Source organism: Aedes albopictus, chromosome 1, assembly GCF_035046485.1.
Source record: "Aedes albopictus strain Foshan chromosome 1, AalbF5, whole genome shotgun sequence".
Lineage (NCBI taxonomy): Eukaryota > Metazoa > Arthropoda > Insecta > Diptera > Culicidae > Aedes > Aedes albopictus.
In genome coordinates, this window is record NC_085136.1 from 310,082,860 (window position 1) to 310,108,338 (window position 25,479).

General features: G+C 41.5%; 1 protein-coding gene across 9 annotated transcripts in view; it reads left to right on the top strand.

Annotated features, from left to right (window-relative positions):
- The window catches only part of LOC109402403 (RNA-binding protein Pasilla), a 195,108-nt gene that overhangs the window by 150,405 nt on the left and 19,224 nt on the right, over positions 1–25,479 (top strand). For 2 of the 9 annotated variants that reach the window (XM_029874044.2, XM_029874041.2), the window contains exon 5: positions 7,679–13,132. The exons of the other annotated variants lie outside the window; for them this stretch is intronic. In XM_029874044.2, coding sequence (XP_029729904.2) covers positions 7,679–7,779 — 101 coding nt within the window. In that variant the 3' untranslated portion in view covers positions 7,780–13,132. Of the gene's footprint in view, positions 1–7,678; positions 13,133–25,479 lie in introns of those variants that run through there. 9 annotated transcript variants of the gene reach the window in all.

The following is a 25,479-nucleotide window of genomic DNA, read 5'->3' on the forward strand; positions in this document are numbered from 1 at the left end:
TTGTCATGATCATCAGTCAGTCAGTCGCCGCATTACCATCATCACCATCACCATCGGCATTCACCATCATGTCAGAATCGCAAGGCGGAGCCTCTCTCATTCTCTCTTTTGACAACATTACTGCATGCCCTATCACTGTTTCATTCAGAATCTGAACTTGTGGGTGGACCAAGACGGTGGTTTTAGTACTTTCAGTCAAATAAACCTAAGTTTATCATAAATGCTAACTTATGAAATGAAAAACTTATAACGACTAGAATGAATTTCATAAGGTCGCTTCATGACATACAGCTTGTCTTTTATACACATTCAGCAAAACTGTATTCTCAAGCGTCGATAGCCGTGTGGGTTGGGCACGAGCTCAGTGATCTCGACGTTCATGGATCGATTCCAGTCACCATAATTTTACGATATTTCTGCTCTTTTTATAAGTTTATCTTATGTAATTAGGTCAAAACAAGCATCATCAATTTACAGTAATGGCTAAATTTCATAAGCTATTTTGATGAATCTCGGTAGTTGACTATCGGTAGTACCAGATTGGATGCCATATCCTCAATTTTTTAGATCAGCTTCAGAGGATAACGACATGAAGTTACACAAGTTTCAGTTGCACTTCTAGTTCATTCTTTGCCAAAACTTTGATATAAATAAGTAAACTTCAACAATTATTTCAACGGGTATTTTTCGAGGGTTCTTCCAGAAGATCCATCAGCATTGATCTTTCGGGCGATTTCTTCACGAAACCCCCCAGAAGTTCCTTCGAGAATTCCTCCATGAGTTCATTCGGGAATCCCTCCAGGAATTCGTCCAAGAATTGCTCCAAAAGTTACTTCGTGAGTTGCTCCAGGAGTTCATCCCGGAAATGCTCCAGGAGCTCTTGCGGGATTTGCTCCAAGTGTTCCTCCGTCAGTTACTTCAAGAATTCCGCTGGGAATTGTTCCAGGAGCTCCTGTGGGAATCGCTCCAGGAGTTCATCCAGAAATTGCTCCAGGAGTTTCTCCTGGAATCACTCAGGATCTCCTATCTGGAAATTACTCCAGTTGTTTCTTTTTTTCGGGAATTGCTCCAGGAGTTCCCCTGGGATCGCTTCAGGAGTTCCTGCGGCTATCGCTCAAGCAGCTCCTCCGGAAATCCAGAAGTTTCTCCTGGAAACACTCTAGGCAGTCCTCCAGGAATTGCTTCAGGAATTCCTCCAGGAATTGCTCCAGGGGTTCCAGCGGGAATTGTTCCAGGAGTTCCTCCGAAAACTGCTCCAGGAGTTCCTCCGGCAACTGCTCCAGGAGTTCTTTCGGCAACTGCCCCAGGAGTTATTCCGAGAGTTGCTTCAGGAATTCCTGCGGGAATCGCTCCAGCAGTTCCACCGGGAATTGCTCCAGGATTTTCTCCGGAAACTGCTATAGGACTTCCTCCGAGAGTTGCTTCAAGAATTCCTGCAAGAATTGCTCCAGGAGTTCGTCCGGAAAACACTCCAGGAGTTCCTCTGGGAATTGCTTCTGGATTTTCTTCGGGTATTGCTTCAGGAGTGCCTCCGAGGGTTACTTCAGGAATTCCTGCGGGAATTGCTCCAAGAGTTCCTCCGAAAGTTGCACCAGGAGTTCCTCCGGAAATCACTCCAGGAGTTCTTCTGGGAATCACTCCAGGAGTTCTCTGAAAATCGCTCCAGGAGTTCCTCCAGCAATTACTCCAGGAGCTCCTCGGGGCGTTGCCTCAGGAATTTGTCCAAGAGTTGCTCCAGGAGTTCCTCCGAGAGATGCTTCAGGAGCTCCTCCAGGAATTACTCTGGGATTTACTCCAGATGTTCTTCCGGAAATTGAACCAGAAATTCCTCCGGGAATTATTTCAGGAGTTCCCTCACCAATTCGTCTAGGAGTTCCTTCGAGAATTCCTCTAGAAGTTGCTCCGAGTTTTTTTTTCGGAAATTTCTCCAAGAGTTCCGCCGGAAGTTTCTCCAGGAGTTCGTTTGGGAAATTCTCCAGCAGTTTCTTCGGAAGTTTCCTCAATAGTACATGCGCGAAAGCCTTGTTGAATTCCTCTGGGAATTGCTCAAGTAGCGCCTCCGTGAATTCTTTCGGGAATACTTCCAGCAGTTTCGTCGAGAATTTCTCCAAGAGTTCTCTCAGGAAATCCTCTAGTATTTACTCCGGCTATGCTACCAGGGGCTCCTCCGTTTATTCCTCCAGAAGTTCCTCTGCAAATTCTTCCAGCACTTCGGGAATGTTCTCAGATGTTCCTCCAAAAATTCCTCCAGGAACTTCTCAGAAAATTCCTTCAAGAATTCCTCGGAGAGTTTCTCTGTGAGTCCCCGTGGAGCACTTCTGGGAGTTTTTCCTGGAGTTCCTCAAGCAATTTTTCTAGAAGCTTCTGCAAAATTCCTGCAGGAGTTCCTTCGGCAATCCTTCCAAGAGGTACTTCGATAATTACTCCAAGTTTCTCCAGGAGTTCCACCGGAAAGTTTATCAGTTTTCCGAAAATTCCTTCGGGAGAACTTCTGGGCCTTCCTCCAGGAGTTCCTCTGGAACTTGCTCCATAAATTCCTCCAACAGCTTCCTCAAAATGTTTTAAAGGCGGAGATGAACCAGCCATCGGCTGAAAGTCTCGATAGTTAAGATAATAATAATAATGTTTTCAAGGAGATCTTCAGGAATTCCTCAAATAAATACTCCAGAGATTCCTCTAGGAGTTCATCCGGGAATTGCTGCAAGAGTTGCTTAGTGAGTTGCTTCAGGGGTTTCTCCGTGAGTTGCTCCAGCAGTTCATGCATGAATTGCTCTAGGAGTTCCTCCGTGAGTTGCTCCAGGAGTTCCTAAAGCTCCTGCTTTGGAAGTTCCTAGGAAAATTTCTCTAGGAGTTCCTTCGAGAATTGCTTCAGGAGTTCCTTCGGAAATTGCGCCAGGAGTTTCGTCTGGAAATTATCCAGTAGTTTCTCTGGGAAATCCTCCATGAATTCCCCCAGCAACCCCTCCAGCATTTCCTCTGGCAATGCTACCAGGAATTCCTGCAGTTATTGCTCCAGAACCTCCTCCAAAATAGGTCTTCCTACCCAATCGTCCCAGACCCTACTTTTCTCTTCAATTTACCATTTCTGCAACACTTCGATACAGAATTTTCCAGCGAAGGAGACCATCTTGACCGTAAGCCCTTTGACGCTCCGTCATCTCGCGTACTTCTCGGATAGTTTCCGGCGGTGGATCTACCCTACACCGACGCAGAGTTCCCCGCTAATGGAAGATCTTCCGTAACCGTTACTTCTCATACAGGTGCCGATGCCTTGCTGCTTTAGTTTCACAGGCGGCCAAGTTCCGGTGCTTCTTCGTGGTGTACTCGGTCTAGTCCCTTGTGGTGGACCTAGCCTACTCCGACGGAGAAAAAAACCCGGTGGTGGAAGTTCTCCCGACGTCGATGTTTCTATCCCGACCAATCGGCGCGGCAATTCAGGTTGGTGATAGACAACCCAATAAACATTTTTGCTGTATAAGAGTGGAACAAACAACTTTTAAGCAAACTTTCGCTTAAGAAACTGCTATTCAGCTAGTTCTGTTACTTGGGAAGACTTCCACTTCACCGGCACCCCGACGTCCTAAAACCGGTATCAAGTTACGGACTACTCGATCATGTACCAGGTGGTCGTGACTCTATGCCCTATGGTCTTCACGCCATTACCTCTGCAGCTTGGGCAGTATTCTCGTTACTGCGCTATCAACCACGTACCACGACACATCTCGGGCATCATTTCCACGATAACACATGGTGATACTGCCCCTTTCGAAGTGGTTCTGTACGCGCTCGCGACCCACGTGGCCATGAGACGGAATGCGCTGTTTAGCACTCTTGGATTGAGCTTCGTACTCAGCGCTCCAGAGCACCATGCCTGAGTATTGAGCCTACAACGCTTGCCAGTTCGTGGTCCACCGACGTTCGGCGACGATCGTCGCTGTAGCGTTGACTTGACAGCCTTCTCTGGTTCTCCACAGGTGTAGTGCTCCTTGTAGTTGAGCCGATGATCAGTCATCCATCTTTCAACAGTGGTCATTGATTCCGTCATCAGTTGTTCAAACGTCTCTCCTGTTAGCACCAATACGGCATCGTCTTCGAAGCCCACAATGACGACTCCTTCTGGAAGTTTTAGAGATAATACTCCGTAGGACATGCCATTCCAATGCATTGGACCGAGTATGATTGTGAAACATTGTGGAACATCTGTCGTCCCTCCTAAAGGCTTCTGTCCTGCGTTGGTCTCAATCATGAAACTAATGTTCTGCCCGACAACAGCTCTACAGCGCGAGACTTGGACATAATCACAGGGTCGGCTCGCTACTGGGCAACCGGAGGGGCTTTGCGGATCTAACAGGGCGCTCAAAGATCCAAATAAATTACACCAAAGCGGTTCGAAACTTACGGTGTATTCAGTTGTCTGTTGTATTGTAGTCTGTCACTGGTTCACGGAACGTACACTGTGGTGTATAATTGATCGGACAAACACCGATTTTCATACAAAACTAGCTGTACCCGGCAAACTTTGTCTTGCCTACTGCGTTTTTTGACGTTTCAAGTCTTTAGCCAAGCGCCCAAGTCCCCGTTCAAAATGTATGAAAACACGATTCTCAAAAACTCGCAATTATCCCATGTTTTTTGGCTCATAAACCTTCCTTGGGTGAAAACTAATAGAACAAAACTTAGACGACCCAAATCGGACCATCCGTTCGCATGTTATGCGCGGTCCCACGTATGCCACTGCATTTTTATATATATATAGATAGCCAAGTTTGAGATGCTGTAACTATGGCTTGCTTTGATGGATTGAGCTTAATTTTTGACACGGAACTACAAATATGCTGAATTTTGTGTATACAAAGTATAAAATGTTTTCGTTCACAGGTCTGGGCGTGGCAAGGCGTTGAAATTATTGCAAAAGTGATCGGACAGCGGTACCCCTTTGATTTACACGCGTGCCGCTGTCCGATCACTTTTGCGATATTTTCAACGCCTTGCCACGCCCAGACCTGTGAACGAAAACATTTTATACTTTGTATACACAAAATTCAGCATATTTGTAGTTCCGTGTCAAAAATTGAGCTCAATCCATCAAAGCAAACCATAGTTACAGCATCTCAAACTTGGCTATTTTGTATGAAAATCGGCGTTTGTCCGATCAATTATGCACCACAGTGTACCTTGGTTGACTGTAAACTTACGAGCGCTCGCGGTGGACCTCTGTTCCAGCGATGGCTGACCAGACTCTATGTCGCCTTGTGGCAAGATGGTGGTAGAGCTACCGTTGACCTGCGATGTCTGCAACGGCAAGGCCGCCCTCTGTCGGACCGAGAAAGAAATCTCTCCTTGGTATTCAGGGCCTTTGCCCGAGAGCTAGTTCAGGCAGGTCATCCTTAGCGTTTATGGTCCGAAGCCAGAGGAAAAGTAGCGGTCCTCAACGATTAGATTTGGGCACCTTACGGAAACCCACACCGTGGCGTGCTCTGGCGGTCTTCAACGCACCAATCAGAAGGCTAGTTATGAAAACGGTACAAAAAAGATCCTATTGAAGGGCAATGCAGGATCAGTCTCGATCTATCTGGTATCTGATGGTCTAGTTACCTGCATTAGGGATTACCTTAGCACACCTCACTATTGGCCTTTTCACTGGTTATCTTCACTCCACTGCTTAGCTTTAGCGCGTTTGACCCACACGCTGGTCTATTTTAAAGTGGACGATGGCTGCCCGACCAAAGTCCTTCGAAACCTTCAGTCATCTCCTAGTTCCGTGACGTCATCATGTTGTGACTTTATTCTCGCCATGTTTAGACTTTATTCTCGCCGGTACCCTGTCCTGGAAGTAGCTCTGTAAAACATGGTACAGATAATCGGGAGCACACATACTGTGTAGTGCTCCCTTGCGAAATTCAAACTGCATCTCTGGTCTTCGGAATTTGCTGTAAATCTGTTACGGGTATCCAGCGAAAATATGGGTCTATACCGAACCTGGGTCTCCTGGAAACTTTCCCGGTTTCGGTAGCAGCGCCAACTTCTGAACGATCCGGTTCACGAAGTTCCAAAGTTTGGAATTAGCTTCTCGGCACAACTCTTTATAGCAGTTCAACTTGGTCAGCCATTTCTACTCGCATGACCGCATTCTTTTCGTCGAAATAGAGGCTCATCGGCCATTGCTGTAAAAGATCGCCTGGTGATCGCTGTGGGAGTACTCCTCCCTGACTCTCCAATTCATGCCTTCCGTTGGCGACGGAGTACAGAACGTAACATCGGTGATAGATTCACGGCCGTCCCTGTGGAACGTGCTGCTGACCACACCATCGTTGCAAAGCCTTACATCCAACTTCCCCCGAGGCTTCCTGTATATGTGTATGTATGTATGTGACGCACAAGTCATACACTTGTGAGGCACTTCCCGTTGGCCGATTTCAACTAGGTTCTAGAGTCTTGTACCATTTGGGCAGATGTTCGGTCGAATCATAATTTTTGACCATCCTATGTTCCATAGTGTCACGTAGAAGGTGTGCCGGGAATTGAATTCAGGTTGTGCCTGAAATAGACGTGAACTAGAAGGAAACAGAATTCGAGGGACAATTATTCAATCTTATTATTTTAAGGAAATTGTAGCTCTTTTACAATATTTTCCTACATGATATGGAAGTTTATTTATAAATTAGTAATTAATACTACATTGGCCATGAGGCGTTGAGCGAGATGCAAGAATAAAATCGATCATTATTAGTCGGTACTTAAATAGACGGGAATTAGATAACAACCAAAGAATAATAATATAAAGAATGCTCACTCCGCTGATGCTCGGGGGGACACTACCGCAGCACTATCTGCAGATAAAAGTTCAACCTCTATGTGGTAGTGTGCGTTACTGTTTGTATGCGGATACCAAAACATACGCACACCACCTTTTCTTATGACAAATCACGAACACTGTTACAGAGAGCTTCCACCTTGATACGCTTAGAGAGCGCCACTTGGCTTATCGCTTGACGTATACATAGAAACAGGCAAGAGATGGCATTCTTTCTATTTTTATTCTTTGTAACAACATTATCTACCTTTTTCTTGTCCATCGAATGTTCAAAAAATTAAAAGTAATTATTTTTCAAAATTTTTAATTTTTAATTTTGGCTAAATTGCCTCTAATAGCAAGTGCAGCTTATCTGACAACAACGGTAACAGGTGTAGTCAAACATTCTCAAGCAAGTTAGAAATCCAGATCAATTCTAGTTTAACAGCTCGTGAACCTGAAATATTCGAACAAAGAACTCTCACTTCCACATCCGCATTGTAACTAAACCAATCTCTGATTTCAAATCACCTCAATTCACTCGCTCTGCCATCCACACAAAACCACAATCTACCGCGATCGCCATAGCCCATAGGCCACTTTCCATTTAGGAGCGCGCGACCTCCACTTCCAATCATCCTCGACCTTCCGATAGGGGCACCGTCTAAAATTCCATTCTAGCGTGTAGTGTACATATGATAGAGCCGGTATTCGATTTTGTAACTGACCACCGCCGCCAGAATCACCATCACCACCACCCTACTCTACTACTACTTCTCACTTGGTCCCCTCCTCATCGTCATTCCAAAACCAAACTCTCTCTCAAACCAACCAAACCAAACCACCCACACCCACCGTTGTTGTTGTTGTTGTGTGCCATTGCAGGTAACCCCTACCTACAACACTCCGCCTATGCGCCGTTTCTACAGTGTGCATTCCCTCAGTACAATGCGGCCTTAGAGAACATGATCGATCGTCACTATTGAAAAAACAAAAACAAAAACGCTAAAACGCTAACAAATTGAAACACGTACAAATGACCACCACCAACCAATAGTTAGAAAGAAGACGTTAGAAAACTGAGAACTTGCTGGTCCTGAATGGGAAGCAAGCAAATTGAAACAAAAACAAAGTACCTGGGAAATGTCAATTATTTTCCCGATTTTCGGAGACGAAACTGCGTTACAGTTCGTCTCAAAACAATCTTTTCAATCCAAAAAAGTAAAACTACGAAACGATTCTAGTGATTCTAGTTTGCCAGTCTTCTATAGGTGTTAAAGATTATTTACATTTGCGGTAGGATTTTTTTTATTAGAAAAGAAACGATCAACTTTCGTTACCTCAATTCCAAAAAAAAAAAACAAAGTTAAACAAATTTACCAAATTCCTACACTATTTTTGGCGAAGCCATGATGAAGAAGAACGAGAAGATGAGAAAAAAGACAAAACTCAATGCCATAATTCCACTATTAATGTTGTTAATTGCTTGGACTGCTGTGCGACTGTGACTGGAAGGTGAGCATGTGTCGCGATAAAAACTGGACACAGAAATCTATTGGGAGAGCGTTAAAATGGCTGAAACTTTCGACTGATTGCAGGAAGTTTTAGCTTTGAATCTTTTTACGAATCAGATTGAGTGTAACAATCAATTTTTTACAGTGAACAGTAGGAGGAAAACTAAGAAAAAATGTGTGAGAAATTTGGCTATATCTACTCGATAATTACGTTCAGTGCTCCGTTGATATGATCGGTTTCTCTTGGTTGATTCCAGGGATGCCAGTTGTGCAGACATGCCTTCAAATTGAAGACTTTTGAAGGCATTTTAAAATTCTATTTTCATTATTGAATTAAGGTTTTAAGAAACAAAATACACTATTTTTAGTAGTACTATTTGAGGTATTTCAGAAAAAAAAGAAAATAGAAATAACTTAAATAATATATCAACAAATTGTCCATTTTGACAGGAAGTATACCAAGTATTTCTTTAGAAATTTGTTTTGGCGTTAAACTAGGAGTTGTAGTGCAAACTTTTTGATGAGTTCTTTTACAATATACTCCTCAAATTCCTTCTTCGGAATTTTCTCCAGAATTCACTGTAGAATTCTTCTCTGCACAAATGTCTTTAGGGGTTTTTGCAAAAATTGCCTCAGCAGTTCCTTTAGAAATTCCTTCGAGAGTGGCTCAAGAATTGTTCTTCTAATACTTCTTGCTTGATTATTTTTCGGAAATTTTTCCAAAAATTCACCTAAGCTTTAGAATTTCCTTTCGAAGGCTGTGACTTTCTTTCCGTTTGTCGAAAAGCTTTCCCCGACTAGACGACTGATGTCGCTAACCGCATGGCCAAGAACCTCACAAGTAAATTTTTAAAGGAACTCTATGCCTGAAGAAATCGAAAAAAAATCTTAACGAAAAACTTTCAAAAAGACTCTTTTTGAAACTTCTAGACATATTCTGAAGGAACTCCTGCAGAAACTTCAAAATCCTCATATGATTATAGTAGTAATTTGTAAAGGAGTTCATACAGTAACAGCTACTTTCACTTCTGAAAAAATTTCCACCAAAATACTTGAAATAAATCTTAGAGAAACATTTCAGTGTTTCCTAGGACCTCTCAAGTGCTGTATTTCTATTGAAAAATATGGTACAATCCCAAGTAACACACTTGCCACAGAAGAGTCACGGCGGCGCAGGTTTTTTGTTGTGCAGAAGTCATTGTGATTTACTTCTAGCAAGTATTTAGGCTGATACAAATTTATTTTTGACTTTTTGTCTCCCCCCTCCTCAAAAATTTTTGACTGGATTTCGCATTTTGAGGGGGCAGATGAAAAATATTTATCAAAATATCGGGTATTGCTGAAAATTCTTTAACAAATCCGATGAGTTTTTAATATTTTTCAGAATAAATGCTTTATTATTTTTATCCCCCCCCTCGACCAGCCAAAGAGTGGTAGGACAAAAAGTGAAATAAACATTTGTAACGGCCTTATTTGTTAGAAGTAAGTCACAGTGACTTCTGACAAGTGTGTTACTTGGGATTGTATCAGATTTTCAAAAAAAAAAGTCCTGGTAAAATTCTTCAATGAATATAGTTTAAATACGTCCTCGAGAAAATCTTGGAAAATATCTACGTAAATTTCTGGTGGTATCATCTGGATAACATCTATTGAGATTTCCAATACATTTTCTATGAATCTGTCAATTTCTTGTGCGAAATTGTTTATTTCTATTAGCACTTTTAGAAAACTCTAAAATTCTTCTATTTTTCTAAGCATTTAAAAACAAATCAGGAATTCATGTGGAAGTGTGTATGAGAATCAAATATAGAACAAAAAAGTTCTCTCGAAATTGCGCCTTGAATCGCTTTAAAAATAATTCCAGCATCCGTATGGTTCTTGTCATACACCTCTTCAAAGAACTCTAAAAAAACCTCAAGGGCTTTCCAAAAGAATTATGTAGATGAAAATATATGAAGGAATTTCTTAGGAAATATGTCATCAGAATTCCTAGAAAAAGTCTTTATAGAATAAGATTGAAATGTCTCTAGTCTTCAGGCAGAATTTTCTCAAAGATCCCTGTCTTTTTTTTCAGTTGTATCAATGGGGACTATACCAGTACACCATTCTTTCCTCATGTTTTATCCGCAAATTACACCAGAAATTATCCATAAATACGGGAAATGCCTTCAGCAGAAAGAAATTTATTGCCGTGCTGTCAAAAAATGTTTATAAAAACCACAGCACTTCGAGAAAAATCGTGTCTAGTAAACAAAAATAACAGTGTTGCCAGAAATTCGTGTCCGCAATCATTGAGTTTTAATTACTAGAAAAAATAACTATCACTGTTTTTCACAGTTTCCCTTGTCAATCAATAAAGTAGGCTATGAAATAGTACCTGGCAGAATAAAGTACGCAAGAATCGGTCATCTTAGCTTCTATAGCGACTGGAAACTGTATATAACAAAAAATCTAACTTGTAAAGAAATTATAAGAAATGCAAAAACTTTAAAGTTAAGTTATGGATGATTTTTTTTACGAAACTTGTGATAAAATTCATAGTGTGTGAAAGTTAAAAATTAGGGGTTTTTAATCAGGAATAGCATATTATGTGTAGAACATACCGTAAAAATTTCATCAAAATCGGTTTAGTATTGGCGCAAATATTGTCGATACAGTAAAATCTGATTTTGGAAACTTTGGTCATCCATTTTGAAAATTGTTTAGGCCATAACTTTGTTTTCAGCTCATCAAAACGTCTGAAAATTTGACTGACTGCAAATTCTCCAAGTTAGGCATAATAATTTTTTTAACAATTCAAACGAAAAACGTTTTTTCTTTTAAATTTTGGGTGAAAAGTGCCCACATTTTAAAATCAGTGTGCACTACTTTGACTGTAGAACTGGCAACACTGTCCCGATTTTTATAAAACTTTGACAGTGAGAAATTGTTGTGTTAAACTGCTTTTGGTGCCATTTTGGTTGAATACTTTCAAAGCTACACACTAAGATTCAGATGTTCCAGCTCAGTAATTTTTTCACTGAGTTCAGTATTTTTTCCATCTTTTTACTGAGTTTTCAACAGCAGATTTATTTCGGTACACTCGGTAATCGTATTTACCGTTCACCAGTAACGATATTTACCGTGCTTCAGTAACTTTTGACAGTTTGTGAGCTGAGCTCGGTAACTCATTTACAGAATATCCGCAAAATAAATAACCGAGCGTACCGAGTTAAATCTGCTGTTGAGAACTCAGTAAAAAGATGGGAAAAATACCGAGCTGATCTTAGTGTGTAGAGCAGTTTGAATTTCACTATACCAAAAACCGCATCTGCCAATTGTAACATAGTGCTACATATATGGCTATAAGTTTTTAACGGTTAGATGAAATTGAATGAAATTTTGACACATTACTTCTTCATACACACTTTACGGACAGAAAATTTTTCATTGAAATCTGTTCAGTATTTATGGCTCTACAGTTTTAGGTAAAAAAATGATATTTTTAAAGTGTTTGATTGCCCAAGGTTCTCAAATGGTAAGTCTCTTATATCGACGATATCTCCGCCAACACTAAACCGATTTTGATGGAATTTTCATGGTATTAGCTACACATAATGTACTATTACTTGTCAAAACATCAGCTATTTTAGTGCACGCAATCGAAAGTTATACATTATTTTACGCGCCTATTTTTTTTTTCGAGTCCAGTCTTTGCAATCAGGAGTTTTCTACAATAATTTCTTCAGAAATCTCATACTTTTATCAGGAAACCCAACTTTCTTCCAGAAGGTTTTCCTTGGAATAATACGGGCAAGGATGTTTTCGATCACCTGGCAATCATTTGACTCACTTGTCTATAACTCAGTTCAGAAGCCCAATACAGGTACTCTTCGATATAACGTACAACAAAGTTTTCTCTTTGAACGTTATATCGAACTGTACGTTACATCGAAGCAGCTTATGTGAGGGTTATTTCTGGGAAAAATTAAAATTTTCAATGTTGTACGTTATATCGAAGAAAAATGTACGTTATATCGAATTCGCTATATCGAGGGTACGCTATATCGAGGGTACGTTATATCGAAGAATACCTGTATTACAATATGGTGTTCGTTTGTGGCTTCTGAACTGAGTTATAGCCAAATGAGTCAAATGATTGCCAGGTGATCGAAAACATCCTTGAATACGGGACCTTCAAATTCCAAAATAAAATCAGTAGAAGTACTCAATATGCAGTAATATTTTGGTTCATATCTATCAAGTCTAAGCGAGTGCTCAATGAGCTTGAAGATTGCATGAGAAAATTCGATCAAAAGTAAGAGAAAACCTTTCAAAATCGCATTGTGGTCCTCAAAAGGCGAAAAACCGGCCAATATAATTCATTTTCGATTTGAAACTTCTTCTATACCTAGGGAAGAGGTTGCAAAAACCGCAAATGACATCTTCCAGAAATAGAAATTGAGTTTTAAAAGACGTAAAATCACATCTTGATCTGTGAATTTACATCTTTGAAGGTGTTCGTATACGTCAGGCTCAGGAAGTCCTCAGCTATGCGAACATTCTAGTTATGCACTTTGAGCACTTCAGGTACTCATATTTGCAGTCTGGCTACACTGGCAACACTGTCGAAGACTGTTTCAACATCCTGTTGACATTTTTACAATTTACAACGATAAAACTCTTGCAATCAGTCAAATATTCTGCCGAGCGATAGGGACACCGTTGAATTACATCCAAATTTCTGTATCCAGATATTGTCGCAAGGAAGCCACAGGAAACCTTCAGTTTTTTTTTTACATAAGTGTTAACTAAGCTGTGAATACCGCAACACGCACACACACACACACTAAAAAAGACACTACTGAAAGCTCCACTTTTCATTTTTGACGAGACCAACAACGGTAGCGACATAGGACATACTACCGAAAACTTTTGTGAATAGCCAGCCGAACGCTAGATAGTACAAATTGTTGATAGCTGTGACCGTATATTGTACGTTCTTAAATTAGCACCCGCCGACCAATTAGAAAACGGGAATAACCGAAATCACGTCAGACCATTAATCGAAAAAAAACCGTTTCTGATGATAACACGTTATTAGTAAAAACAAAAGCACAACAATAATGAAACTCATGATGATGATTATGATGATGATGATGATGATGGGTGGTGACGACAACAGCGATGACGACCACGCGGCAATGATGGCGATGGCGACGATGATGATGATGATGATGTTTTGCGCCTTAACAAAGACCATGTGTGCGAGCGCGCGCGTGTGTGTGATTGGATTTGTTTTTTGTCACACTACTGACTGATAACACTACAAGCAGCCACCAGGGTGGCCACGTAATCCACCTCCCGAGAGAAAGCCGCGCAACCGGATGATCGAGAGGGACGGATCGACCGACCGAAGAAAAAAAAACGCGCACGGCCACCCCCTCTAATAGCTCTAGTTGGTTGACCCAAGTATATATCTTCTTTTTTCTACCTTTCACGAAACATTTAACGAAATTAGTTAAGGCATCCCGGGAAAGATAAAAAAAACAAGACGGCGCTTAACCCTACCCGCAGCTTACTACTAACAAACGATTTCCTTTGGTGGGAAACTTGTACAAAATGTGTGGTTTTGCTTTCTTCTCACAAACGCACGTGGTGCTTGGTTACTAACTCTGTCCATCGATCCGAAGTCTAACGATCAGAAACTGCCGCAATTCTTGAACTCGGAGGATTCTTATCGTTTGACGTACGAGCAAAACACATGAAACGGTGATGGGCACACTGCTTGGTTAAGGCATGACGGTTTACAGCTCTAAGGATCGTGTTTAGCATTGACTGTGTGCTACGTAATAATGTATTTCCGTAATAACTATCTAGCTAGATTAATTATATCTACTAACACTCAGGCCTCCAGTCAAAGGAATCAAGACTCCTCGATCATTGGGGCAGCAGCTAGATCATCTGTCATTCTATCATCCGTCATTTATCTACACGTGGATTAAGGCTAAGGGATATTCGAAGGCTTACTTACAGCGTGATTCAGTAAAACGATTATATATTTTTGCTATTCATAGAACATTTGATCCTGAAAGACTATTGCTATTTTGCCTTTTGAAGCTGTTCAATACCTATAATATCACAAATGTTTGTCGAAGATAACGAACATGTTTCTTCAATTTTTTTATATGCATACCAGTTTTCAAATAAAATTACAATACTTTGCTTTGAATTAAATAAAAAAAAATCACAATTGAAAATAACAATGAGGTCTTTGGATTGGAACTAAGAACTTGTCGAGTAGAAATTTAATTCGGCATATGCGCCAATTTTCGTCATATCAGATGGAAAACTGCAAATAATTGAAGACATACCAACTTACTTTTGCCAATGACTCATCAGATGGAAGCAAAAAGATGTAGACTATCGATAACCAGCTCCTTCTTCTTCTTTATGGCTCTACGTCCACACTGGGACTTGGCCTACCCCGTATCAACTTACTTTTTTTGAGCACTTCCACAGTTATTAACCCTCTAATACCCAAATTTTTGATTTTGATCTAAATATCATTTTTCGTCATCTAAAATCGATTTAAACATGTTTTGGAAGATGATTCTTTTTAATTCTCGATTTCGTGAATTTCAGTTTTTGATTTTTCTAATTTTTATTTTTGAATATCCCCACACTTTTATATTTTTCCTGGAAGCCTATTTGGGGAACGGATTTTTTGAGATGAAAACATTTTGAGATTTTATGATTATTGTTGAAATATTATTATTTTAAATTTTTTTCAAAGAAAATTTTATTTTCCGTGTAATTTTAAGGAAAATAATTTTAGAGTGTATTCGATTCCCCTAAACTATTAAACAAGGATAGAATGATTTGGGAAAAATTTAAAATATGTTAATTGTAGCGATTCAATACAAAATAAACAATGACTTCTAAAAGGTGACTAAAACATCAATTTTTCAATAATTTTTAAAAAATATAAATACGCTTTAAAATACACCTGAAACCATTTTGAGATATACAGAACAGTCCTAAATATCAGCCAAAAATTAAAAAAAATTGATTTTCCACGAAACAAAAATTACAAAAATGCTCAAACTTTACCCCGTCTAGAGGCGGGGTTGGGTATTAGAGGGTTAATTGAAGGGCTTTCTTTGCCTGCCATTGCTTGGATTTGTATATTGTGAGGCAAGTACAATGATACACTATGCCCAGTGAGTCGAGAAAATTTCCCCAGGAATCGAACCCGTCGTCTCCGGATTGGCGATCCACAGCCTTAATCACTGGGCTAACTGGAGACCCCTCCAGCTCCTATGGCACTAGAAATTGAATTACGCAAAATTTCACGTTTGAATTTACTTCCACTTACGACTTCATATTTTTTCTCGTTTTGCGTATGACGAAGGAAACCGCACCGAAGTAGCAGCTAGCCGAATTGTTCCTATACGCCGTTCAATTTTCACTTCACCAGATTCACTGATTGAACCGACCTTCAATTTGCACCCCAAAAAAGCTCTGTGGCACTTCAAAGCTGGATTTCCCTGGCGCAGAATGCAACAAAAGCTGCTCAATTATAGAAATAAATGGCTTTTTTCCGTCGGCAAATTGTAAACAAACAAGTTGTCTTCGTACCAGGCAAGATGCAAGCAAATGTGTGCATGGTTTTTCACACACAGTGTTGCGTAGAAGATGTGACGGGAATTAAATTCATGTTGTGCCCGAAGTAGAGGTGGGCTATTTGGAAATAGAATTCGAGGGACAATTATTCAATCTTATAATTTTTAAGAAATGGTAATTGTTTTACAAGCTGTTTTCACATGATATGAAATTCATTATTTAGTCATTGAAACTAAACTGGCCTGATACATGGGGCGAGGTATAAAAATAATCTCAATCATTATTGGTCAGTGCTCAGTATAATGAGAATTAGATAGAATCCCTTAGTCTGTGATATAAGTGATGATAAGCATCGGTACGGTTAATACTAGATTTAATTCACTTATATAGCTCTTTAAGAAATCAATTCTCATGATTCTTCAAAGAGACCAGAAGTTCATATGGGAATTGTTTGCTTTTGATTTACTGCTGCAGATCTGGGATTTTTTATAGAAGTTCTTCTAAAAATTACTTTAGGAGTAACTAAAAATTAAGATCAGAAATTTCTCCAATCATTCTCGGAGAAATTACTCGAAGAATTCCCGAAAAATCTTTTGGGGAAGCCCCAGGAGAGTTACTGAAGGAACTATTGAAACTATTTCTGGAGTAACTCCTACATGAATTCATAAAAAAAAACTCCTAAAGAATTTTGGATGTATTTGTGGAGGAACTCCTGAAGCAATTTTTTGAGCAATTGCTATTCAGAGCTGAAAAATGTCAATGAAATATCAAGGAAAAAAATGTCATGACATTTTCTCAGTTACACAGTTACACCATTTTACTGTGCAAATTTCCATCCGTGAGCGTGAGCATGAACCTTCAATGACCAATCAGCATTAGTTATGTAATAATGATTATGTCGTCGATAAACATTTCTTACTAAAGGCAAATTACCAAATGACATTTTTATGACATTCTTCTGAAGCAGCTCTTGAAGGAAGTCCTGTATGAAGAATAGTCGTAACTCCTGAAGGAATTCCTGGACGATCTTTTAGAGGAATTCCTGTAGGAACTCCTTACTGAACCATCTCATAAGGAAATTCCTGCAGGAACTCTTGGAGGGATTCCTAGAGATTTCTGCAGGAATTTCTGAAAGTATTTCCGGAGGAACTCCTGCAGAAATTTCTAGAAGAAACTCTGGAAACGCTATTGGAGAAATTCATTTTGTAATTCCAGGAGGTATTTAAGGAGGAACTTGGAACTTCTGAAGCCTTTTCTAAATGAACTCTTGAAGCAGCCAGCTAGTGTTTAATAAAAAATCGACATTTTGTGCAAATTTTTGAAAAATGGAGACCAGTGTTTTTAAGTAACATATCTAACTAGGACCGAAACTGGTTTTCTGGCATTACCTCAGCATTATCGAAGCTATCTCATTTTACAGTAATTATGTTTTATTCATTTATTAACATAATTTAAAACAAAATGAACTGCTGATAATTCCGGTCCATGAAGCCAACGGTATGGGAACAGTTAAAATAAATCACATTTCATTTGAAAAACTTTCATTGGAAAAGTTATATAACTGTTATTCGACTTTAATACATTTTTTTTCGAAACAATCACATGAAATCAATGCGGTGCATGAAAATTATTAGGAAAACACATAGCTTCTTTTGGAATATAACATTGCTGAATATGCTCAATTTTTTTTCAATACTATTTTATGGGAACACATATGAAAAAAAAACTATGTGTAAATTCGATGAAAACAACGTGAAAACTTTTTTCAGTGCAGATAGCAACAGTGAGTATTACACTGGGGGGCTGGTGGGGCTTCTTTTGATAAATCTCTCCCGGATATGATTTCCCATGTGCAAAGTGATCGAAAAAAGTAAGCTGTTCAAAAATTAGCGAATTCTGGTGATATTTAGGGGTGGCACATAGGGTTTAAGGCGAAACTGGATGCCTTTCTTCATTTTTTTGGTTTTTGATTTTTTTTTTTGAAGCATAATTTTCAAAATCGGTTTTTGTACACCTGTCAAGGATTATGGTATCATCTGTTTTTTTTTCTTCTGGGAATTTTTTTTCGTTTTTGCCGACAAAATTTCACAAAAAATGGTTTCTCCAACAATGGAAAACATTTTCCACCACGAAAGACAAATCAGAAGTTACTTTGATCTATACGCTGCAGGTGTACGAAACCTATTTTGAAAATAATGGTTCGTTATTTAATAAAAAACAAAAACCAAAAAAAAATGAGGAAATGTTTCCAGTTTCGCCATAATTCTCACCATCCACAAATGCTTGCTTGGCCTGGAAATATCTCTAACAATACATATTATTATTACTTAAAGTTTTATTGTATCAATTCTGAGATATTTAGCGAAATTAACAGCTGCTCAACTGCTGGACAGCTCAGTCAATGCTACATTACATCGAGCATCACAGACTATAAATTGATCAGCGATTTGTTAAGTGTTTTCAACATTTTACAAGTCTTATCATAAATTTTCAAGAGCTTTGTTAGAAACTTCGCTTGAAATGTCCCAAGATTTAGAAATTTTACGAATTAAAAAAATAAAACAATAGTAACCAGTGCTACTAAATACATATCATGAATTTCACGTGACTTTGAAATTTGAATCTTATCATGATTCCTTCTCCAGTCTCCAGTTAGCCTAGTGGTTAAGGATCGCCAATCCGGGGACGGCGGGTTCGATTCCCGTTCCGGTCGGGAAAATTTTCTCGACTCCCTGGGCAAAGTGTATCATTGTACTTGCCTCACAATATACAAATTCATGCAATGGCAGGCAAAGAAAGCCCTTGAATTAATAACTGTGGAAGTGCTCAAAGAACACTAAGTTGAAGCGAGGCAGGCAAAGTCCCAGTGGAGACGTAGAGCCATAAAGAAGAAGAAGAAGAAGAAGAAGAAGAAGAAGAAGAAGAAGAAGAAGAAGATTCCATCCTAGCGCAAAATGTCATCGAAAGTTAGCTGTTTCGGTAACTATTTCCGAATTACTCTAACTTATACTGCTGTGTATAGCATAGATGTCCGATATTAATAGAGATTTTCAGTAGTATGTATAGTGAATGCCTCTCTTAAAAATATCTTGCTCACAAAGGACACACAGGACACAAAAGACCAGCATCTATTCAATCTGGTGACCATTTTTGAGCTGCTGCTGTTTCTCCATGACAGAGATATATGCTAATAAGGCATAATGCAGAGGTAATAGAAAATATTGAACATCCCTAGCTACGACCAATTGCGGCTTTCGACAAACAAGCGACCCACTAATGCTTTTGCCGAGCATCATAGAGGTTTGGGGTAGACATGGGTAACTCACTCACGAATCGACTTAAAGAAGTTATCTAGATTGATTGGTACTAAACTTTTATATCTTTGGTTTTTATCTAGATCTGCTTTCAATACGACACTCTAGTTTTCACGATATGCAACTTAGAAAGCTGGAGTCTTCTGCAAATTGATTCGGGTTGATTGGTACTATATTCTTACGTCTTCGATTTTGGTCTAGATTTGCTTTAACTGATCTAGACCAGTTCTTTTCTTTGATATGCTAATCTAGTGTTTTGGAAATGCATCCTGGAGGGTTGAAGTCTTCAAAAAAGTACCTTGGATTGATTGCTACCACGTTTACAAACTTTCGGTTTTGATCTAGACTGGTACAAATCTGCTGTAACTGATCTAGATCATTTTTTTTTCTTTCGATGTAACACTCCACCGCTCTAGATATACATCTTGTAGTGTAGCAGTCCTTGGTAAAGTGCTTCAGAATTATTGATACTACATTCTTACGTCTTCGGTTTTAGTTTTGATCTGCTTTAATTGATCTAGACCAGTTTTATCTTGGATATGCATCTTTGAGAGTTGAAGTCTTCGGAAGAGTACATTATTTTGGTTGGTTCTACATTCTTACGTTGTCGATGTTGATATAGAACGATTGCAACTAGATCTAGATCAGTTTTATCTCTGGATATGACTTTTTGTGCTCTTAGTATTCCGCTGGACCTGGTTCCTTCGACAAAGTTATTTTTTCCACAAGGACAAAGACAAAGTTTGGTTTTCCACAAGGATTTACAATTTATGGGCAGTCAAATAAGAAACGTTTGAAAACGGCAGTCAAACAAATATATTACAAGAAGTGCTCTAACTTCCAGTTGAGGTTATCGATCAAGCCCAAAATCGTAGCCTACTAGTTGAGGAAAAACGAGTCGGAATTTGAGAATAACAGCTTGCTGAAAGTTGTCTAACTTACAATTAAAATCCGCATGCTTTTGCAAAATTGCAACGGGTGCACATTTTCTCCGCCCACAAACGCAGAAGCTCACTTATGCTCTCGTGTGTAGAGTGTATGATTTTGCTTCTCACGGTTCGCACATGCCGTCAAGATTGTGGGGATTATTGGTGTGTGAGAGCTCTAGTGAAAGATGACTTCTTGATTTAACGGTTTATTACAGAATGAAATAATTTTCTACACGCTATGACAAGTGTCTTAACATTAGGTTGCTTCGATTGTTCAGTAGGACCGTAGTGTTGCTTCGATCCACGAACACTCCTCCTCAACACGGGGCCTCTATTCCGCACATCGCCCGAAGTTTGACCATCCGTACCCCTCCTATTGGTTTAGTCAGCAGATCAGCGGCCATTTCTTCTGTGGGGCAGTACGCGAATTGGACCTCACCTTTCTCTTTTATGCTCCGTGCAAAATGGAATCGTGTAGCAATATGCTTCGTCTTGTTGCTGAATTTTTCGGATTCCAACATCTTCAGCGCACTCTGATTGTCCTCGTATATGACGGGGTTCTTCTGCTCCTCGTTGAAGTCCTTCAGGAGACGCTTCAGCCAGATCAGCTCCTGTGTGGCTTCCGAAAGGGCAACGAACTCCGCCTCAGCAGTTGACGGGGAAACACAGGTCTGCTTCCTGCATGCCCAGCTGATGGTTCCACCATTGAATTTCATTACAAATCCGGTATTGGACTTCCGATCTTCTCTGTTTTCGGCCCAGTCAGCATCCGAGAATCCAACCAGATCTTCCGCCTTCGCATTATTGCTTACTCGCAGTCTGTAGTCCTTCGTACTCTTCAAGTACCGGGCCACCCGCTTCAGCTCGTTCCAGACGTTTTGGGTAGGGCAACTTGTTTTTCGGCTGAGGATGGAGACGGCCGCCGAAATGTCTGGTCTGGTGTTAACCAACACATACAGCAGTTGTCCAATTAGCTTCTGGTAGTTCTTGTTATCAGGAAGTAGCTCTTCTCCTTCTTGCTTGAAATAGCCAATGTCGATAGGGATTTTTGAACCTTTAGCGTCTTGCAGTCCGTTCGTCCTCGAGATTTCGTCGATGAATCGCTTCTGGTTCAAGTGGAAATCGCCGTCCTCGTCACGTTCCACTTCAATTCCGAGATACCAGTGTACGTCCCCCAACGAGGAAATGTTGAAGTGCATCTGTAGTCCTTCGGCTATTCTCTGGATGGTTCGTTCGTTACAGCAGGCAATGATGAGGTCGTCGACATAGACGAGAATGTAGCACCAATGGTTACCTTCTTTCTTCCGATAGATACACGGATCGGCATCACACCTCTGGAAACCCATCCGTAGCAGCTCCGTGTGCAGCTTGTGATTCCATGCTCGCGCGGCCTGCTTCAGTCCATAAAGGCTTTTCTTAAGACGATATACCTTGTTCTCCTGTCCGTGTTCGATGAATCCGGGCGGTTGACGAAGGTAAATCTCCTCCTCAAGATTGCCATATAGAAAGGCAGTCTTGACATCATATTGACGCACCATCATACCTTGTTTAGCTGCAACCGCCAGCAACGTCCGGAATGTCGTTTGACGAACCACAGGAGCAAAAACTTGGTCGTAATCGCTGCCGTATTGCTGGCTGTACCCTTGCGCAACCAGTCTAGCCTTGAATCGGGTAACTTCAGCTTGAGCACCTCGCTTGATTTTGAAAACCCATTTCGATCCAACTGGTTTCCGTCCGGTCGGTAGGTCCACCAACTCCCAGGTATCGTTGTCTTCAATGGACTGCAACTCCTCCTGCATGGCAGAACGCCATTCATCGTGCTCGGTACTCGCTATCGCCTCGGCAAAGGTCTTCGGTTCTACCAGCTCATCGTTTCCAGCACACAGGAACAATCGTTTCGGCGCAATACCTTTGGTTGACCTTAGGGATCTTCGTGGAGTCTGCATGGCGTCCGCTTTCGAAGCAGCACCAATCACATTATCGTCCGGTACGGCAACTGGATCTTCCTCACCTTCACTCACCCGTTCGTCATTTGCTTGCTCAACGGGAAAATCTTGAAAATCGTCCTCGATAACCACTTCATCGTCCGCTGCATCGTTGCCGGAAGCCTCTCCATTCAACTTGATACGCAGTTCCATTTCACTCGGTCCGTCGTCAGGCTTCATACTGTTGTCGATTACGGAAGTTTCGTCGAACTTGACGTCTCTGCTGATCGTGATGGTACAGTTTTCCGGGTTGAGTAGTCGATAGGCTTTGCGTCCCTCAGCGTAGCCTACCAGCACCATCCTCTCGGCTTTTCGGTCCAGCTTCCTTCGCTTTTGACTAGGAATGTACACCCATGCTGCTGATCCAAACACCCGGAGATGGGTATACGATGGTTTTTGATCGTGCCATAGTTCATACGGAGTCGCACTCGCTGCTTTCGTAGGTAGGATGTTCTGCAGGTAATTCGCTGTAGTTATCGCTTCACCCCAAAACTTCTTGTCCAGATCGGCTTCGGTCAGCAAGCAACGCATCATTTCTCCCAACGATCGATTCTTCCTTTCAGCGATCCCGTTTTGTTGAGGACTGTACGGTGCCGTTTGTTGCAGAAGGATGCCGCTGTCCGCCAGATATTTCTTGAGTTTTGCGCTGGAGTACTCACCACCGCCATCAGCTCGGATAATCTTCGGTTTCCGACCGAACTGATTCTTGATCAAGTTTACATACTGCTGGATCTTTTCGTACACCTCCGATTTGCAACGCAGCAGATACAACACTGCGTAACGCGAATAATCGTCCACTAGCACCATACTGTAACGAAGTCCACTCGGCGTTGTTACCTCGAACGGACCAGCCAGATCCGTGTGGGTAAGATCTCCTACCGCTTTGCTCGTTGTTTCGGATGCCTTCGGGAATGGCAGTCTAGCCATCTTGCCTTCATAGCACGTTCCACAGATCGTTCGCACATCACAGTCTTGTATCGAAATTCCGCTGCACAGCCCTTCGCGTACGACTTGGTTGATGGCGTCCATGCTCCGGTGTCCCAACCGGCGGTGCCACAAATGAATGCATTGCTTCGGATGAGTGGCTGTAGTTAGCATCGTTTTCTCCGATCGTTTCTTCAACTGGTACAGGTTGCCTTTCCGTTCTCCGAGAATATGGGTCGTTCCGTTCTTCTGAATCTTGCAGGATGTCCTGTCGAAACACATCGAGTAGCCTTGATCAGTGATCTTGCTCACCGAAAGAAGATTTCCTGCCAGCGTCGGGACGTGATAGACTTGCGTCAGCTTGATGTTCATCGGGTTTCCTTCTCCGTCGACGCCTTGGAACGTGCCATCACCGATACCGTTTGCCTTGATTTGCTTTCCATCCGCTACCGTAATGCTTTCCTTGCGGGACGTATCCAGAGTCTCCAACAATCCAATATCGTTGGTCATGTGTGAAGTCGCTCCGGAATCGAGAACCCAGCATCCACTTGATCCGACATCGCTTGCAGCCAGACACGCTTCACCGACTGTGGCCATCTTCACCTTCTGCTTCGGTTTCTTCTGATCAGCATCCTTGCTATCCTTGGCGAGCTTCTTGCAATCACGACGGTAGTGACCTTGCTTGCCGCAGTAGTGACACGTAACCTTCGCTCTTGCAGATGACGACCCCGCTGGTTCACCACTGGTTCGCAGTACTTTTTCTGCCGCCTGGCGTTCCTCCCGGCGTCTCCACTCATCCAGTAACTTACCCTTGACGAATTCGAGAGTAAGATCCTCCTCCGGTCGGGACTCAAGGGCCGTTACCAAGCTGCCATAGGATTCCGGAAGACTTGAAAATAACATCGCCACGACCAAGTGTTCCTTGAGTTCTTCTCCCATCGCTGTTAGCCGGTTCGTTAGTGCCGTTACCTCGTTCAGGTGATCCGACATACTTCCTCCTTCCAGTAATCGCTGCGAGCACAGCTTCCGCAACACGTGGACCTTACTTGACAAGGATGACCTCTCGTGGTATTTCTTCAGGGCGTCCCACATGTCCTTCGCTGTTCCGGCTCGGATGACGTGACAAAGTTGGCAATCTTCAATCGACAGCCCGATAAGCGCCCGTGCCTTCGCGTCGTTTGCTGTCCAGACGGCATCCACAACAGTCGGCTTGGGTTCAGTGACGACGGCTTGCAGACCTTCCTGGATCAACACCAGCTCCATCCGGAACTTCCAAACTGGATAGTTGGAATCTCCAAGCTTCTGCAGCGACGACTTGAATTCGCTCATCTTGAATACACGTTGGAAAAAGTCTTGATTCTTGAATTTCCGCTTTCCTGAAGTCTGCTGGTGCCCACAACCTATTGGTGTGTGAGAGCTCTAGTGAAAGATGACTTCTTGATTTAACGGTTTATTACAGAATGAAATAATTTTCTACACGCTATGACAAGTGTCTTAACATTAGGTTGCTTCGATTGTTCAGTAGGACCGTAGTGTTGCTTCGATCCACGAACAGGGATTCCCCCAGGAATCTCGTGGAGATTCGCCCTCAAATCTCGTGGAGATTTCCCTTGGAATCTCATTTAGATCCTCAATGGAATCTCGTGTAGATTCTCCTTGGGATCTCGTAGAAATCTCCCCGTAATCTCGTGGAGATTCTCCCTAGCATCTCGTGGAGAGGCCCTCCGTAAACTTGTGGAAATTCCTTCTGTAATCTAGTGGAGTCTTGCTGTAATCCCCTTCAGATAGCCGCTGTAACCTGCCCCTAGAATCTCGTAAAAACTTCCCAAGATATCTCGTGGAGATCCCCTCTGGCATCTGGTGGAGATTCTCCCTGGATTTTCGTGGAGGTTCCCCCTGTGGAAATTCCCCCTTTAATCTCGTAAAGACTCTCAAAGAATCTCGTGAAGATTTCCTCAGGAATTTGGTGGATGTTCTTCCTAGATTCTCGAGGAGATTCCTCTCGGAATCTCGTGAGATTAACCCTGGAATCCTGTGGAGATTCCCCTTGTAATCTCGTAGAAATTCTTCCGGGAATCTAGTGAAGATTCCCCCTGGAACCTCGTGGGGATTCCTCCTGGAATGTCGTGGAGATTCCCCCTGAAATCACGTGGAGGTTCTCCCTGAAATCTCGTTGAGATTCCCTCTATAATCTAGTGAAGATTCCGCTGTAATCTCCTTCAGATAGCCTTTGTAATCTCGTGGAGATTGCCCCTAGAATCTAGTGAAGATTTTTCCTGAAACTTTGTAAAGACTCCCCAAGGAATCTCGTGGAGATCCCCCTGGCATCTGGTGGTGATTCACCCCGGATTCTCGTGGAGGTTCCCCCTGAAATCACGTGGAGATTCCCCCTGGAATCTCGTAAAGACTCCCAAA